Genomic DNA, 17,812 nt, shown 5'->3' with positions numbered 1-17,812 from the left:
AAGATTGCCTGACGGGGATCACTAAGGTCACGCACGAGGGCAGTCCCGGCAATAACACAGCACCGCATTTCCAACGTGGCTTTCCGTGTGTGTGTGTGTGTGTGTGTGTGTGTGTGTGTGTGTGATTCACCATGGTCTCACCACACCGTAGACTTGCTATCGTCAGGCAGTATACCCCCGACTGAGATCGGAGCTCAGGAATGACGGATCTCCGGGTACGGCTGAAACCTCACACCCGCACACATAGTAGGGGAGGCAGGACACAACCCTCGATTGACATCCAGGAACCCAATCTCTGCTGGGTGGACAGGGGGCTCGGATGAAAGGTCCGCCCAGGAATCGAACCCGGTACCTTTTGTTTGTGAGGCGAGCGCGGTAACCACTGGACTTCGGTGTGGGGGGAGGGGGGCGGGTGGAGCTAGGGATTCCTTGAGCCGCACAAAGCTATGTCGCTGAGATGGATTTATGCGGTGCCTTGACATGAGGCGGGTGAAAGGGTAGCAGGGTGGCGAGGCGCGCGGACCCGGTGTGGTGTCATGAGACGTCCCAAGATCATGAGATCCCATCCTGAATACATACATAAATTTCGACACGGTACCATGTCTTTTGTCGACTGCTTGTCGGGATCTGTCCCACCCAAGTTTATTTATATTATTATGAAAGCATATGCTGACGTATGTATATATATAATTAGGATATCAACAGTCACACTTTTTCTTGTGACCTGTTCCGCTTTTCATCGCTTTTTAGGACCTCCGTGGTACTTTTTTACACTTAGATGCTTCATTTATTTACTCTGTGATAGTAAAGATTAGGCTCCGCGATGCGAAATTAAGGATGGGATGTCTTAGGATGCTGGATGACAGATGACACCACACCGGCTCTGGTCTATCAGTCCGCGGCGAGGACTTTGACAAAATAGCTCAACTAGACTGAACTAGACGCAGAGGCAGTAGAGTCTTTCTTATATATATATTTGGCTATACCTACTTCACCCGCCTTGCCTACCCATCCTTCTCTCCATTTATCCCACCTTTCCCGTCTTTTCTCCCTTTCTCGCGGCGTATAACAATCGAGTAATTGTCGCTTTCATCGATCCCGCTCCTCCCCACCTCCACTGCCGTCGCCGTCATCGCCGTAGCCGTTGCTGGCCGATAACGGCTGTCCGATAAGACGGCCGGTCGGGGAAGACCCGGGCTAGAATGTGGCGGGGTGGGTGAGGGGTGCCGCTGCAACGCCCTGTCACATCTGTTTACTGGGCCCCATGTCGAGCGACACGCCTCCTCTCGTGCTTGCTGGCGCAGTATCATGGTGTGTGAAATTTCATACCACACGTCATTCTTCAGACTGCTATTTTCAATGCTGAACGACGCAAGTTCACCTTAACTGTCCGCTGGCAATATGATGCTGCGGGCGGAGGGAGGTGTCGGGCACGTGGGAACACCCAGGCACGTCTAAAGCTGCCCGCACGCGCGACACTTTTTTAGTGGCTGGTGGCTGCCAGTACAAATGGTCAGAAATGGAAGACACACCTTTGTACAGAATGCTGCACACGAGACACTATTTGTGGATTAAAGGCCCTTGCAATGGTTTTTGTCTCTGTGGTTGTCATCTCACTATTGTAAAAAAATATTTACATTTCGTTATTACATTTTCCACGTTCCTGCACACGCGGGTGGCAGGGCCGCCATCCAGCCCCTCCAGCGGACACTGAGACCCCTCGAGCACAGCGCCATTTTAACCGGGTTGTATTTGCTTCATATTTTTACCTTGTGTATTCTGTCATTTCGTCGCCCCCTCTTTTGCTCTTCCTTTCTTTTTCGGGCCCTTTGGTCGGCTGATCTTATAACTAAACACGTCCTTCCCGTCACCAGCCTCCACATTCGCGTTTACAATGTTTATCCCTCCTGTGGCAGCTCCAGTAAAAGCTGAGTTGTATCTCCTTACGATATGAGACGCGGATTTATTCTCATCTTGCACTTGAATACCAAACCAACATATATTCATCGTTCCCTTGCCATCACCATATTTTTTTCCTCCCACTCCGGCGTGAAACATTTCAGATTGTATTATGTCGCCCCAACACCCCCGAGAGTTCGTCATCCACGTCTTCCATTTGTAAGTCCGAATCACATCACTGCTTTCAACGTCTTTCTCGCGAGCGCGGATTCAGCTCCATCTAGATAATCGTGTGAAAGGTTCCTGAGTAACCTCGTCAAGTTTCTGCGTATCCTTTTTAAGAAATTCTCGAACACAAAGTCCAAAACTCGCTCTCCATTTACATCGCCACAGACTCGATTCAGACAACCTTTTACCTGTTTGTAGGATCTTCCCGACTCCTGCCATCTATTTCCTGTCGGTATCGATCTCCATTGCCTGTACCCTTCAGTTCATTTACATTTTCACTTTCATGGTTCCCTCCTTAACGGGGCACCTCACGGCCCCACTATTTCAGGGGAGCATGCCCGGCACCCACGCTGGCATGTCACCTGGAACGGCTCGTTCTCGCCGATGTGCAGTTAAGAGAGGGAAGGGAGTCTGATGAACCAGCCACGAACAGCTTCATGCATCTTTCACAAGGCAAATTCCAGTGATATGAGTGATGCTCTAGAGTCTAGACTAATAGTTCTCCAAGGCCGGATGGTTGAGGCCACGCGCTGAGCATCGCAGGGACACAATGACCTCAGTGCGATGTTGACATCGACAAAGAAACTGTTTATGCTGTGTGTGTGTATGTGTGTGTGTGTGTGTGTGTGTGTGTGTGTGTGTGTGTGTGTGTGTGTGTGTGTGTGTGTGTGTTTTCACGCGCGCGCGCGTGGTGTATGCCTGCTCGCAATGTATTGGCCAAAGGAGTTCTCCAATGCTGTGGCCTCATCGTTCTGGTTGTAATCAGAATCATGTTAATATAGTTCCTTGAAAAGAAAGTGGGATACTGCTCACATTGGAAATATCAAATATATTTTAAGTCGAATAAAATCAAAACATTTTCACATATCGACATGTCGACGGTGCTTCTCAACAGCCGGAATTCCGTGTTGTGCCTTCCTGAGGCAGCGTCAGGAGGCAAGGCTAGTGGTGCTGAAGTGACACCTGAGTCGACCTTCCGTCACACGCTGCAACGACCCTCCGAGTCACAAGAGTTGATGACTCTTCAAGCGTGGAGGGGCGGGGGTTGTCCTCGCCGGGGAAGGGCGACCTCTGCCAGGGACAATCTCAGCAGTGGCAGGGCGCGAACCTTCGTCTGTTTTGAATCAGCCTGAACACAATCATGTTTTTGTTCATCGGTTGAGTTGAGCAAGAGTTGCTCCTTTTTTTTGTTAAGGTGGACGTCTGCGTCATGATGTGCGTGGAGCCAGCAGAGTGGTGGTATGGTAGGGGATGGATTGGGGATAACATAGGAATAAAAGTGTATGGGATGAAATGTATTGCAGTTTTCTTAATAGATGTATGCCAGGGACTGGGGATGGGGTGGTGGAGGACGCTGTCCTTGTCTCTGAGGCAGGCAAGTGTGCTGGGCCGGGGCGGTGGAAGATTCCATCCACAGAATAATACTCCAGCAAGTCCCGCCGAGGCAGAGCTTTTAGGATCTTGTTACTTCATATAAGTCAGTTCGGTTAAGAAAGTAGTATGCCCCGTGCCAATTGCCTCCATGGATTTGAGGATGTTTTGTCTGGCGTCTTGTGCCTCAGCATGCGGCAGAGACCCTTCCAAGCCTGATGGTTGTGGAGACTTTTCACCCTTTGAATAACCTACCGGTTGCTGCTTCCTCACTCCTGCAGTTTCTGTGGGAGAGGCACACATGGTTAGTGCTGAAGGCCCTTATAGCGATGCTTCAGTGGGATCAGCAAGTAAAGAGGAGTTGAAGGCCTGTGGGTATACAAACGAGGATGTACAATGACGTTGCGTGAGTCTTGTTGCCCGTCACTTTTTTTGAGGCAATGTCCCCGTCTTAGTCTAATTCCCTTTCTGGTTCCTCAACTCGACGGTGTGTGTGTGTGTGTGTGTGTGTGTGTGTGTGTGTGTGTGTGTGTGTGTGTGACTTTAATGCTAAAAGTGTTGTCTTTTTTCCCCCTTGGTTCCAGCCTGCGAAGTATAGACCTGCTCTCCTCGTCCGGCGGCCGGCCTGCCGCCCTCCCAAGCATGGAGTCTTCCAGCACAGATGAGGCCCCCGTGACGGACGCCTTCCTGGTGGATGTAGCCGGTGCCGCGACGCTCACCACGCTGGCTGACGGTGATGAACAGAACCTGATAACCACGCCCGCCCCCAGCATTGCCAGCCCTGACCGAGGTGAGGAAATGGCGAGGGAACCAGGAGGCGCTCTGGCTCCTGGCAACAGTGAACGTTTTAATAGTGAAGCAAAAACCTCCAAGGATAGTGCGATTGCGGTGAGGACCGCGGCGGATGGTGCCGCCAATGATGCCGGAGTGCCTCAGGACGTGATGCTTGGTGACGCGGCCGCCCCTCCCGCCGTGGCAGGCAGGACTCCTGATAAGGAAGATGCAAATGCTAAAGATCTTGAGAGTGATGATGTCAGAACTAGTGGTAGTGGTGATTCAGTGTCAATGGGAATCGGAATGGGGGATCTGGCCGATGATACGAGGAATCTCATGAAGGAAGGGGTCTCTGGCTCCAGCCTGACGCAGCCCCGCTCCCCCGCGGCACCGCGCGCCAACGCCGCCAGGGACAGCAACGACCAGGACGCCACCGAGAGCAGCGCCGTTGATATGTCACAGATCTCTATCTCTGGTCTGAGGGTGGAGGAGCACGAGAAGGGCATCTATTACGAGGACTTGGCGGGGAGCGTGCTGGTCAACACGGATGCGACGCTGCGGCTGTTTGGGCGGGGCCTCACTGTCGACTCCGAGGTGCTCTTCACGGCCTACCCGGCAGAGGCGGGGGACATGTGTGGCTCACACCTCTCCAAGGCTTTCAAGGTCAGTTACTGTCGCTGTTGCTCTTATTCATGGTGTTTCGGCATGAGTGACGCGTCGGGGTAGTGTACTGCTTCCCGGTGCTACAGTGTGACCTCTACTTGCATTGCCTCTTCTTCTCCCTCTTTATTACTCTCCCTTTCTGCTCTCCGCCCCACCGCTGTAGCATCCCCTTACTCCTACTTTCTCTTCTATTTTGCCTTCGCCCTCCTAATTCCCTCTTCCACGTTGTTACATTTTCCTCTTATTTCTCTCCCCTCTTACGCCACTCTCCCTTTGCCGTCTTATCCTTCCTCTTTCCTTGCTTCCTGTCTCTGCTATTTTTTTTTCAGTGTCGTGTCCTTTCTATTTCCGGCCAATGCATCGTCATCTCCCCTCTGCCGCCCTCCGCTTCCTCCTCCACTACCTCCTCTTTTCCCTCAACTTTTCCCCACTCTCCGTTTCCTTCCTCACGCCTCCTCTCCCTCCCTCAGTTTCCCCATCGTCCTTCCCCCACCTCGTTTGTTATAAGCATCACTCTTCCGCTTCCTCTTCCTCCCGTACTCTCAACTTTCCCCCCTTGCCTTTATTTCCCTCATTCGTTTATTTTCTTGCTTTATTTTTTTTTCATTCGTTTGCCTCTCTCTCTCTCTCTCTCTCTCTCTCTCTCTCTCTCTCTCTCTCTCTCTCTCTCTCTCTCTCTCTCTCTCTCTCTCTCTCTCTCCTTTTTCGTTTTCTCTCTTTCCCTTTCTCTTTCTGTATCTCATTTTTTCCTTTATTTTTTCACTTTGTTCATTTCCTTTCCTTTTCCTTTTTTTTTTTTGTGGCCTATAGCGCCGGTAGGCTAATCCATATGGGCCTGATGGTTGGCCCGAGCCCGTCCTGGCGCAGGCAATAGTTTATAGTGGCGCCATTATTATTCTGTGTCACTTTTTATTCCTTTCTTTTTCCTTCATTTCTTCTTGTTGTGGCTCCGGCGGGTAAGTCTTGGTGGCGGTGCTTCAAGAATGGCGTTTTCTCGACCTGAGGATGATTTAGGGGACGGGAAAGGAGGGGAGACGTTTATGGCAGTGTGTGGACAGGCTTGGGGGAAGATAGAGTAGGAGGGGGCTAAGAGAAGAGAATGGGCAAGGGAGTAGAGGGATGGAGTGCCGAGAAGGTAGGGCAAAGGAACATGGGGGGGAGGAGGAAGGAAGGAAGGGGAGGAAGATGGGGTAGGAGGGGGTAGAAGAAAACATGGGTAGGGAAGGAGAGGGATAGAGTGCCGAGGAGGTAGGGAAAGGGAACATGGGGGGGAGGAGGAAGGAAGGAAGGGGAGGAAGATGGGGTAGGAGGGAGTAGAAGAAAGCATGGGTAGGGAAGGAGAGGGATAAACTGGCGAGGAGAAAGGAGGAGAATAGGTAGGGAAAAGGAATATAGGGAGGAAGAGGTGGAGGAGGTGGAAGAAAGAACAGGACAAAATAGTTAGAGGAAGGAGAAAGAAGGGAACGGCGGAGGACAAGGAAGATATGGCCTCCAGCTACTTTGTCACACACACACACACACACACACACACACACACACACACGGAGGCTTATATTCTTATTTCTGTGAGTGCGGTGATATACAAAGTTATGGCCAGACGCGTCCACCTTACTTGTCTCGTTCTCTTGTCTCGTCCCCTTGTCCCGCCTTGTCCCCTTGTCTCATCTCGTCCCCTTGTCTCGCCTTGTCCCCTTGTCTCGCCTTGTTCCCTTGTCTCGCCTTGTCTCGACTAGTCTTGGCCGTGTTGGAATGCCGCCAAGCAAGACAGAGAAGCTGATGTTTTTTTTTCTATTATTCGTTTGGGACACGCTTGGATTATTATTAAAGTCACTGTTATATAATGTGTCGAGCTCAGGAGTAATAGATAACTTACGGATTATCGTGTCTTCAATAATTCAATGTTGTAAGCCCCCGAGTTAAGGAGGAAGAAGGATTAGCTCGTCGAGTAACACCTTCGTTCCCTGTCCTCGTATCTGACGCCTTTGTCCTCTGGCCGGTGTGTTGGTGGCGGGGATCATATTGTGACGCTTGGTTCAATGGTCTTGGGTTGGAGCCTCGAGCAGGGCGTGATCTTGCGGCCCTATGAATATCAACTACTTTTGCGAGGTGTGACTGGCTTTGTTCAGTCCGGTGCAGCGAGACTGGCGGGAAGGGGAGCAGGCAAGAAGGAAGGGAGCGCCACGATCGCAGAACTTGGTCACGGGGTTAAATGTGTTATGTGTGTAGCACGCTCGTAAAAGTAACGTTGTGGCTTCATAAACGTTATTCACGAGTCTTTTTGGGAGAGTCAGCAGCGGAGGCCAGACGGGAGTGTTGACTGGCACCGCTCGTTCCTCCGTTCACTTCACCTTCGTTGTGCAACTTTCCTCCCCTGTGAAGCATCAGTAGCCTTATGTGTTGTGGTATTCAACTTAATATTTAATTTAGTTGATTAATTACATATTATCAGTCCGTCTCTGTTGAGCGCCTCCGTTGTGTATTTTTTTTTACGTTCGGCCTATAACGGCGGTAGGCTATTATGATGAGGCCTATTTGTCTGCCCCAGCACGGTACAGACAGTAGCACCCTAGATGTCACATATGGCCTGTGTCCGAGGATATATATATATATATATATATATATATATATATATATATATATTATATATATTATATATATATATATATATATATATATATATATAATATATATATATATATATATATATATATATATATATATATATATATATATATATATATATATATATATATATATATATATATATATATATATATATATATATATATATATATATATATATATATATATATATATATATATATATGGGTAGACTGTGAAGATGGGTTCGCGGGCGTTGCGTGCAGGAAACAGGGGTGTTGGGCACGGAAGGTGTGAGATTTTAGTCCGCTGACCAAGGAGGGCGGCTCGTTTCCTTGGACAAAACAGGAAAAGCATCGTTAGTGGCGGAAAATACACATGAGAGATGAAAGACGCGGCGTGTTGGCTGCTGGCCGGGAATGGTGGGGATTACGAGGGTGGGGAGTGACAGGCAATGGGGGGAGGCAGGAAGACGGGTCCGTGTAGGCAGAGATAAACACATTATTCAAATTACCACTCCCCCTCGCACACACACACACACACACACACACACACACACACACACACACACACACACACACTCTCAGCAGGCGGGGTGTGGGTGGTGTCAGCATCATGGGGTGTCGGGGGGGGGGGGGGGGTGTCTATGTTTACTTGTCCTTCCTAGGGGGGGGGGTCATGCTGGGGTGATGGTGGTGTGACTTCGAGGTCCCCAGCAGCAGGTGGTGATGATTTGTCGTTTCTCATGCACTGGATATGCCGCGACAGCGCCATAAGTTTATCTTGTCGTGTCAGTCTTGTTTGTGTTGGTGCGGAATCTCCAGTTTTCTTCCTCCCTTCCCTCATGGCTTTCATAGCACTGTCTTGCTGCTACCAGCGCTTCCTTTAAGTACTGGAGGGTCGTATTAGAAAACCAGTTATTTTACTTTTAATTATTCACATTATTTGTTCTACTTTTTCTTTTTAACTTTAAAGTGAGTCATAGTTTTGTAAATTTTAGTGAACCTGACTGAGCTGTTGTTTCTTATTTTTTGTTTTTACTTATAGATATGAGAAAGTTATGCCAGATATACAAAAGTTAAGAGAATTAAGAATGAAAGAAAGAAACCCATGCATGCTCGGCTCTCCTTCCACACACACACACGGGTATAGTGAGTGGTATATAATTTCATGTCCTTACCTGGTGCTGACGGTTGGTGTTGGTGTGTCCCGGCCCGCAGGTGGAGGACATCGGCGCCGGGTGGGCCACTGTGGTCGTTAATCTGCCGCCCATGAGTGCCGACCAGGACCGGTGGTACCTGTGTGTGCGCACCTCGGACCAGGACACGGCCTACCACCAAGGCAACGACCCTTGGCTCACCATGTCCTCCTACAACCTCATCCTTCCGCTCTGGCTGCAGGTATGTATGCGTAATTCTCTCTCTCTCTCTCTCTCTCTCTCTCTCTCTCTCTCTCTCTCTCTCTCTCTGTCAGTAAGTCTCATAATGTACACTTCAATCAGCTAACACCCTTCCCCCCCCCCTGACGCTGTTGCTGGGAATGTCAGGCAAATGCCGGTCACAGCCCCAGCCCTCGTGTGAGTCAAGCTGCGAGACCGCCCCGCCGGCCTCGTTTCACAGGCTTTGTCCAGCTTTATTCAATCACTTAGTCTTGCCACCCGAATACAGAGCTTCCCTCCAGGCTATTTCTTCACAAGGCGGCAACCATTCATGCGGGGAAAGGATTATACTCTGGTTATTAAGCTTGATATGTATTTCCGGGTTCCTCTGCTGCACGGCCTTGTCAGTGGGTGTCGATGGCCCTCATCGCAATGGGCTTTGGTGGAAGGAATGCCGTGACGTTGTTTCCGTCTTGGAAGTCAAGTGAAAAGGAAAGTTGTTTTGGGTGTACCTCCGTTAACTTTTAACTTGTATTTGTCTTGGATCTCTCGGAACCTCACTATTCGCGGGACTCGTAACGCGTTTGCCTGTCAGTATGATAACATATATATTCATGTTTTCAAGGTCACACACACGTATATACTATCAACAAGCCACATCACCGGGGATGTTTGGGAGTCAGAGCTGTAGGGGCCGCGGTGCTCCCTGCAACACGGGCCTGCGGGAGACGCGCTCCACGAGCCGCTATTTGACCCAAGATTGAGATCTTGCTTTGGCCGACGCAATCATGACGCTCATTACGTCCATCACGTGTGTCACGTTGGCAGCGCAGGAAGGGAAGTGTGCAAATAAGTGAGTCACAGGTTTACACAGTATAGATAAACGACGCTGAAGCGTGAACATTCCCTCAGGAAGGGATCAGAACATATTTTTTGAGCGGTAAAGTTTTGCTAATCAGCTGTTTACTTAACTCTCAGGCGGTGTGTTCATCAGACCGGCTTTGTTTTGTTCATCACCAGACTCGCTTTATAATTACGTAATGGGCCTTTGTCGGAATCTGCATGGAGGCTGAGCTGCGGTCGGGGAGACATGCAAGCTTTGCGGCGGCTGTAATCATATAATTATGGAGCGAGGTATTGTGTGTTCGGACGAGATGGAGGCGCGGGAGGACGGAGGGCCCCGCGTGGCCTCCACCTGGTCGCTGCCGTGCTCTAGGGACGGGATGCTAGACTGTGTGTGTCTTCACAATAAGAAAACACTCGTTTTGTAACAGTGTCACTAGTATGGGCGCGATGTCCTCTGCCTGTGTCAGGATCGATCTTCCTTGCCATGCCTTTCCTACACACCGAGACTGGTGCGACCACTCTTTCACGCCCCGAGGTCAGGGTCTGGAAGTGACAGGCGGACCGATTTATTCATGAGATTTTCGGCTATATCACTAAAACAGTCTAGCTTCCTCCCGCCAAGAGGGACACGTTTCAGGCGGGGCCGGTGTGTGAGTGCGGAGCATCGGGTGACAGGCGTGTTTTCTGCCGCAGGGCTGCTTCATCGGGCTGCTGCTGGTGCTGTCCGGCCTCTTCTCGGGGCTGAACTTGGGCCTGATGGCGCTCGATAAGACGGAGCTGAAGATCGTCTCCAACACGGGGTCGGCCGAGGAGCGTCGCTACGCCCGGGCCATCGAGCCGGTGCGGCGCCACGGCAACTTCCTGCTGTGCACGCTGCTGCTTGGGAACGTGCTGGTCAACTCCACGCTCACCATCCTTCTTGACGGGCTCTCCTCAGGACTCATCGCCGTCGTCGGCTCCACCATCGGCATTGTCATCTTTGGCGAGATCATCCCGCAAGGTGAGTATATAGCCCCCCCCCCCCCTCCCCACACACACACACTGTTACCTTTCCTTCTTTATTTTGCTTTCCTTAACCGTCGTCTCCACCTTCTCTCCCACTCCCCTTCCCTTATCGCGCGGTAGCTGCCAATCCCTCTGTCCTCCCCCTATTTCTCTCTCCTCTCGTGTGTGTTTACCCGTCCCACGCCAGGACACACACACACAAACACACACACACACACACACACACACACACACACACACACACTTGAGTCCAGGTGTGTGTGTGTGTTTGTGTGTGTCATGGTGCCTAGTGAGGATGCGTCTTTGGCCCTGCTGCCCTCACGCCTCGCCGAGTCACCCCATAGCAACTCCTCTTATCTCTCTCCTCCACCTTACCGCCACCCTCTCTCTCTCTCTCTCCTCTCCCTCTCTTTCATCCTTCACGTCACCATCTTCCCAACTTCACCTCGTTTTACTCATCCTCTCCTCTCGTTCCACCTCTCTCTCTCCACCCTCCCAGCATGATCTATAACCCATCTCGTAATTAAAGCCACCTGCCTGCTCCACTCCCTTACCCTCCTCCACCCACATCTCTCCTCCATCACCGCAGCTCCACCTCACTGCTCCTCCTCCTCCCAAACATCCGTCCAAGGAGTAACTTCAAGCAGTGTGCAACTTCGTCATGTTCACACACACACACACACACACACACACACACACACACACACACACACACACACACACACACGTTTATTTATCTTAACCTTCCGGACTCCTCTCCCGTCCTCCCACCCTCTCCCTCCCTCTCTTCCTTCCGTTTCGTATACTACAGGGTGAGGAAGGTGGAGAATATGAAGGCAGGGGAGGTGTGAGGGAGAGGTGAGAGGCGAGGTATATAGTAAGGTGTGTTTGTGTACCCTGACAGCTATCTGCTCGCGGCACGGCCTGGCCATCGGGGCTCGAACTGTGTGGCTCGTGAGGGTGTTCATGGTCCTCACGGGCCCAGCTGCTTACCCCATCTCCAAGGTGAGTGTGTGTGTATGTGTGTGTGTGTTGAGAGAGAGAGGGAGAGAGAGAGAGAGAGAGAGAGAGAGAGAGAGAGAGAGAGAGAGAGAGAGAGAGAGAGAGAGAGAGAGAGAGAGAGAAACGTTTGTAAATCAATGTTAATCAGAATAATTAAACATTTAAAGTCTGGGAAAGGTCATGAGTGCAGGGAACAGGGGGTGAATATCGGGAGGAGGAAGGACTGTCTAGGGCAAAGTGGATAAACGGGTTTGATGTGGATTCTAAAATATTTAAATGGATTGAGAGGAAGATGATTTGATTAGATTAGACTTTCATATCGGTTGTGGGTATTTCCAGGGGTAGTTTTATGACCCTTCTAGCAACCTGACCATCCTTTTGTACCATGAACCTAATAAAAAAAAAAGGCATGGAACCCGATTGATTTCTTTTATGGCCTTTGGAAATAGTTGATGTGAGTGGCGGAAGCTTTGGGAATACCGACGTTATTAGACTCCGCGGACTGTAAGGGGGAGGTTTGAGATTCTGAAGCTCGGATAAAACAAACAAATATATACGTGGGGAACCTTTTATTTTTCTTGGACATGGGTTTTACGGGTTATGGGGTTTACGTGCAAGGTTTAAGAATGGAATAACTGGGGTAGGTCAAGGGAACGGAAGTTTTTTTTTTATTGTTTTTCATTTTTTACATCTGACTGTTCTCTTCCGCCTGTGCCCGGCAGATTCTCGACTTCGTTCTCGGGGAAGAGATCGGCAACACCTACGACAGGGAGCGTCTCATGGAGCTGATCAAGGTACGTGGCTGAACCCTCTGATGTTTTTTATTTTATTTATTTATTTTTTTACGTCTATGCCTATAGCGCCGGTAGGCTTGCTTGAGGGGCCTGGATGGTATTCGGCCCCAGCCCGTCAAGGCGCAGGCAAGTGTTTATAGTGGCGCCATCTTCTCGTGTGTGTGTGTGTGTGTGTGTGTGTGTGTGTGTGTGTGTGTGTGTTTATGTATCTCCCTCCCACCCACACCTCCCACTGCCCCTCTTCTCTCTTGATGATATGTGTTTGAAATATTACACACACACACACACACACACACACACACACACACACACACACTGCTGCGTGTGGTGGGGGCGTGGGTGGGTGAGTGGGTGGGGAGATTAGGGGAAGGCGCCACTCCTATCTCCAGAATGGGAATCAATAGAGTGAAGAAAATGGTTGACTGAGGGAGATGGAGGAGGGTCAGCCTCGTGACCTTGGGCCTTGACCCACTGCGGAGTGCTTGCGGGTGACATTGATGGCGGGTGAATGAAATTAGCGGAGCGTTCGTTAAAAATGTAACTTGTTCGCGTTCGCTTGGCTGGAGGCGAGGAACGCAGCCCCCGCGCGTCTGTTGTGGGGGGTCGTTGCCGCAATGTCCCGCAGGCCGGGCCAGGGGAGGCGCCAGGCCGTGGACGGCTTGGCGGCTGCCATCTCACTCCCGCTGTCAGCCCGGCATCCTTTTAGGCGGTCCCGTGGCTGCCGGCCAAGCCCGGGAAGGGCACGACATCTTTAAGTATGACGCAGCAGGTCCTTCCGCCCCCGAGTACTTTTGGAAGATATTTTTTGACTGCGGCACTGCTGGTGCTGAGAGGTTGCTTCAAAGGCCTTGACGCGCTCCAGGGGCACTTCAGCATTAACAGCCCCTCCTCTCCTTACAGCAGCATCCTTTACATACTTTACGAATTTCTTCAATCGATCTGTGTTCTGCTCGCGGTAGGGAAAGCTGAAGGATCATAGTGATTCACCGCCGCCGCCGGCAGCCACGTAACGACCTATAATGCATGCTGGAGTCAAGGGAGCTGTAAGGTGAAGTGTTGGGCGAGGCTTTGATGATGATGGCGTCCCTTGAGGCTTAGAAGGAAGGCCAGCCGATCCCAGCGCCGAGAAGCACCCAGTCGCCGCGGGGAAGAAGTGTCCTTGGTGTTCGTCCCCCGGGAGGGAGTGTTCGTGACGACGCACTCAGGTGGCGTTACGTCGCGAGATGTTTGTGTAACCTGCTCGGGAGGAGGACGAAAGGGTTGTTCACATCCACACCTGCTCATCAGTCTATCATCATCTTGCTGACGAACTTTCATGCCAAGGGACAACAGTTTTAGCTTTGTTTCCCTTTCTTCTCTGTCTGTCTTGTTTCTTCTTTCATTCGTGCCAAAGGACAACAGTTTTTCGCAAATGTTTATTTTTCTATATTTCTCCTCTCTTCTTATTCTTCACAGTTTTTATTTGTCTCTCCCTTCACTCCTTCCATTTCCTCTCAGATTCAAGACTGATAGACTCACTGACTGGCCAAGAATTCAAGGTGTTTCCTCTTATGTCTGTCATGGCGTGTATCATCAGTGTAGGAACATTGGCGCTTCACGGCGACAGCTTCATGGCAGCGAAAGTCACCAATAAACCTATCACGAATACTCCTGCTTTATAATGCGTATGTTTCAAGGCTTGGCACGGCCTTCACCTGTGCGGGGCTCAAGCCAAGCAGGTGAGGCCCGGGGGTGGTGGGTAGGGTGAAGGGGGAACGGATGGAAAAGAAAATTCTTGATATTGCCGGTGGTGTTAGAGAGCATAAGGAGTGTTAAAGCTTTTTCGGGGAGGAGATTAATGTTAGGATTATTGATGGCGTTAAAGGAAAGGAGGTATTAAGGTGAGGATTAATGATGATAGTGAAGGTAGAGAGGCATTAGAGACGGCAGGTGATAAGGATGCTGGTACTGTTGGTGGTGTTAGAGGAAGGACAGTGTTAAAATGCCTCATCCAAAGATTCTCCTTCCTCTTGCTGATAAAAGTGTCGTGAGAAGGGAGGGAAGTGCCGAGTTCTTGGTAGTGATGCAACTTTTAAGTGGTAGAAAAGAAATTTTAAACCCCCTTTCTTAAAACTTGATATTGTCGTTGGTAGTTAGGAAGAAGATAACAGGCTGGATGGAGGCAATGGGGCAGCTAGGGTAGTATCCAGGAGGTGAAGTTAGCGGAAGTATTAGGCAAGGGATATTTTGAGCCCCTTCCGTAAAACTGTTGATATTGTTGTTGGTAGTAAGGAAGAAGTTAACAGGCTGGATGGAGGCAATGGGGCAGCTAGGGTAGTATCCAGGAGGTGAAGTTAGCGGAAGTATTAGGCAAGGGATATTTTGAGCCCCTTCCGTAAAACTGTTGATATTGATAGTGAAAGTAATGAAAAGTGTAAACGGCTCGGAGGAGACAGAGTGGCGGGGTATTATCCAGAGGGTGAAGTTAGAGGAAGTGGTAGACAAAGAGATATTTAAAGGGGCATATTCTTAAACATCTCGTCCCCCAAGCTCACACATTTGACAAGGCTTTCATAGGCGTTATGGGCGTTTCCAGGGTTAGTTTAATGACCCTGGTGATAGTTTGACCGTTCTTTTGTAACATGGACGTGGTGGAGGTAAGGAAAAGTGTAAACGGGCTGGGTGGAGGCGCTGGCGGGTGGGTGGGGTTGTATCCAGATGGTGGAGTTAGTGGAAGGGATGGTGGAGAGTGGAGGATATTGCTACCAGTGAACTTAATCTGGGAGCTAATCTTCCTGGAAATGTAATTGAGGAAAATTATACGAGACTGTGAGCAACCTGAATCTGTATGGGAGAGGAAAATTACTACTACTACTACTACTACTACTACTACTACTACTACTACGCTTGTGAGTTCGTGAGTTCGTGATCCGCTGACCGAGGGGGGCAAAGTGGAGGGGGAGGGAGCAGGGCGCGGGGAGGCGTAAGTAGCCGGCCAGCAGATCGATGTAAGCAGCCGTGGGTGAGGACGACGTGGAAAGTAGTTCAAGATTCAGAAGGTAGAGATGGAGGACGAGGAGGAGGAGGAGGAGGAGGGTATAGGTACGGAGGATGATTTCACACGTAAGAGGTAGTATTTCTCTCTCTCTCTCTCTCTCTCTCTCTCTCTCTCTCTCTCTCTCTCTCTCTCTCTCTCTCTCTCTCTCTTGTTTGTTTCTTACTGTGCGTTGCGTTTTTTTTTTTTTTTTTTTTTCTATCGATAAACCCGAAACCTTGGACTACCTGTGAATAATTCGGTGTGTTTGTGTGTGTGTGTGTGTGTGTGTGTGTGAGTGAGAGAGAGAGAGAGAGAGTTTGGAAAGATATATAAGTTAATGTATAGAGAGAGAGTGTGTGTGTGAGAGAGAGAGAGAGAGGGGGGGCAGTTTGGAAAGATATATAAGTTAATGTATACGTGTGTGTGTGTGTGTGTGAGAGAGAGAGAGAGAGAGGGCAGTTTGGAAAGATATGTAAGTTAATGTATACGTGTGTGTGTGTGTGAGAGAGAGAGAGAGAGAGAGAGAGAGAGGGGGGGGGCAGTTTGGAAAGATATATAAGTTAATGTAAACGTGTGTGTGTGTGTGTGTGTGTGTGTGCACACGAACGAAGGTGTGACCTGAATAAGTGTGATCTGGCGTTTTATGTCTCGTGTGTGTGTGTGTGTGTGTGTGTGTGTGTGTGTGTGTGTGTGTGTGTCTGTCACTCTTCCTCCTCCTCCTCCTCTCCTCCTCCTCCTTGTGTTCGTTCGTCTTCCTTCTCTGCTTCCTTCTCTTTATTGATTTCATACTCTTCCCAATCCTCCTTCTCCTCTTTCTCCTCCTCTTCCTTTTATTCTTCTTCCTCCTCTTCTTCTTCCCCTCTCTTCGTACTGTTATTTCTCCTATTTTTTATTATTGTTGTTGTTGTTGTTGTTGTTGTTGTTGTTGTTGTTGTTGTAATTCAGCCTTTTAAAGTTTTCCTGTTTTCTTTCTCGTATAATATTCTGTTGTTTTGTCTTCTCATGTCTCCACTTATTTTCATTATTCATTTTATTGTTGTTTTGACCAGCTTTTATGGAGGGAGGGGGGAGGGGCAGAGAGAGAGAGAGGGGGGGGGGAGCATACATGTGGTGTCATTCGTGTGTGTGTGTGTGTGTGTGTGTGTGTGTGTGTGTGTGTGAGCCGGGCCCTGAGAGTAATCCCACAGTTCCATCCTCGGGTCTATCCTCGGCGTGGTTAGGTCAGCGAATTCTTGGTCCCCTTCCCATGAGTTAGGTCGAGGGTGATCATTTTTTGCTTCTTGTTTTTGCTACCGATGCTGACTTGCTTTCTACTGTCATCACTACAACTTCACCTATTACTACTGTTATTACTACTACTACTACTACTACTACTACTGCTACATTTTTCGTCCCCTTCCCATGAGTTAGGTCGAGGTTGATAGTTTTTTTGTTCCTCCTTATTTCTACTGATGCTGCTGATGCGGTTACTCCTACCAATACCATCACTATTGCCACACCTACTACTATAACTACTACTATTACTACAGTCCTCGTTCTCTTCCCATTGAGGTCAGCGGTTCCCAAAGTGTGGTGCGCGCATCTCTGAGGGTGCATGAGCTGGTCACTCGGGGTGCGTAAGAAAAAAAAATAATGTAATGGCGGATTTTGTCATTAAAATTTCAAACACATCATTAACTGACATAACATTAACTAACGTATGCTGTACCCTCGACACAATCTTCTAAATACCTGTCCTCTCTTCTTCAAGAACACTCAGCTGTCACCTTCACCACTAAACATCCTCGGTCTATCCTTAACTCAGAATCTTAACTGGAAACTTAACATCTCTCTCACTAAATCAGCTTCCTCGAGGTTGGGCGTTCTGTATCGTCACCGCCAGTTCTTCTCCCCCGCACAGTTGTTTTCAGTTTTGGTCATTGTCATTGCTACTGATCCTGATGCGGCTACTACTACTACTACTACTACTACTACTACTACTACTACTACTACTACTACTACTACTACTACTACTACTACTTCTACTACTTCTACTTCTACTACTACTACTATTACTATTACTACCACCCCCTTACACACACACGCACACCTTTTCGTAATTTTCCACGCTGTTTATTCGTATCTATGGAGACGCGTGTAGAAGTGCATTAAAGCCTCGACCACTGTACGATCGGAATTTAATGTGCGTGTGTGTGTGTGTGTGTGTGTGTGTGTGTGTGTGTGTGTGTGTGTGTG

The 17,812-nt window shown here is 49.4% G+C and overlaps 1 protein-coding gene across 3 annotated transcripts in view; it reads left to right on the top strand.

Annotated features, from left to right (window-relative positions):
• The window catches only part of LOC127007467 (unextended protein-like), a 113,934-nt gene that overhangs the window by 8,849 nt on the left and 87,273 nt on the right, over positions 1-17,812 (top strand). For all 3 annotated transcript variants that reach the window (XR_007760262.1, XM_050878525.1, XM_050878524.1), the window contains exons 2-6: positions 4,083-4,935; positions 8,757-8,936; positions 10,454-10,760; positions 11,670-11,770; positions 12,490-12,561. Coding sequence is in view for 2 of the 3 variants with exons in the window: in XM_050878525.1 (XP_050734482.1) it covers positions 4,083-4,935; positions 8,757-8,936; positions 10,454-10,760; positions 11,670-11,770; positions 12,490-12,561 (1,513 nt within the window). In the remaining variant the exon portion in view is untranslated. The remainder of the gene's footprint in view (positions 1-4,082; positions 4,936-8,756; positions 8,937-10,453; positions 10,761-11,669; positions 11,771-12,489; positions 12,562-17,812) is intronic.

The sequence above is a fragment of the Eriocheir sinensis genome, chromosome 35, assembly GCF_024679095.1.
Source record: "Eriocheir sinensis breed Jianghai 21 chromosome 35, ASM2467909v1, whole genome shotgun sequence".
NCBI lineage: Eukaryota > Metazoa > Arthropoda > Malacostraca > Decapoda > Varunidae > Eriocheir > Eriocheir sinensis.
The sequence above is the reverse complement of the archived record's forward strand: the minus strand, read 5'-3'. Positions and strand labels throughout refer to the sequence as shown.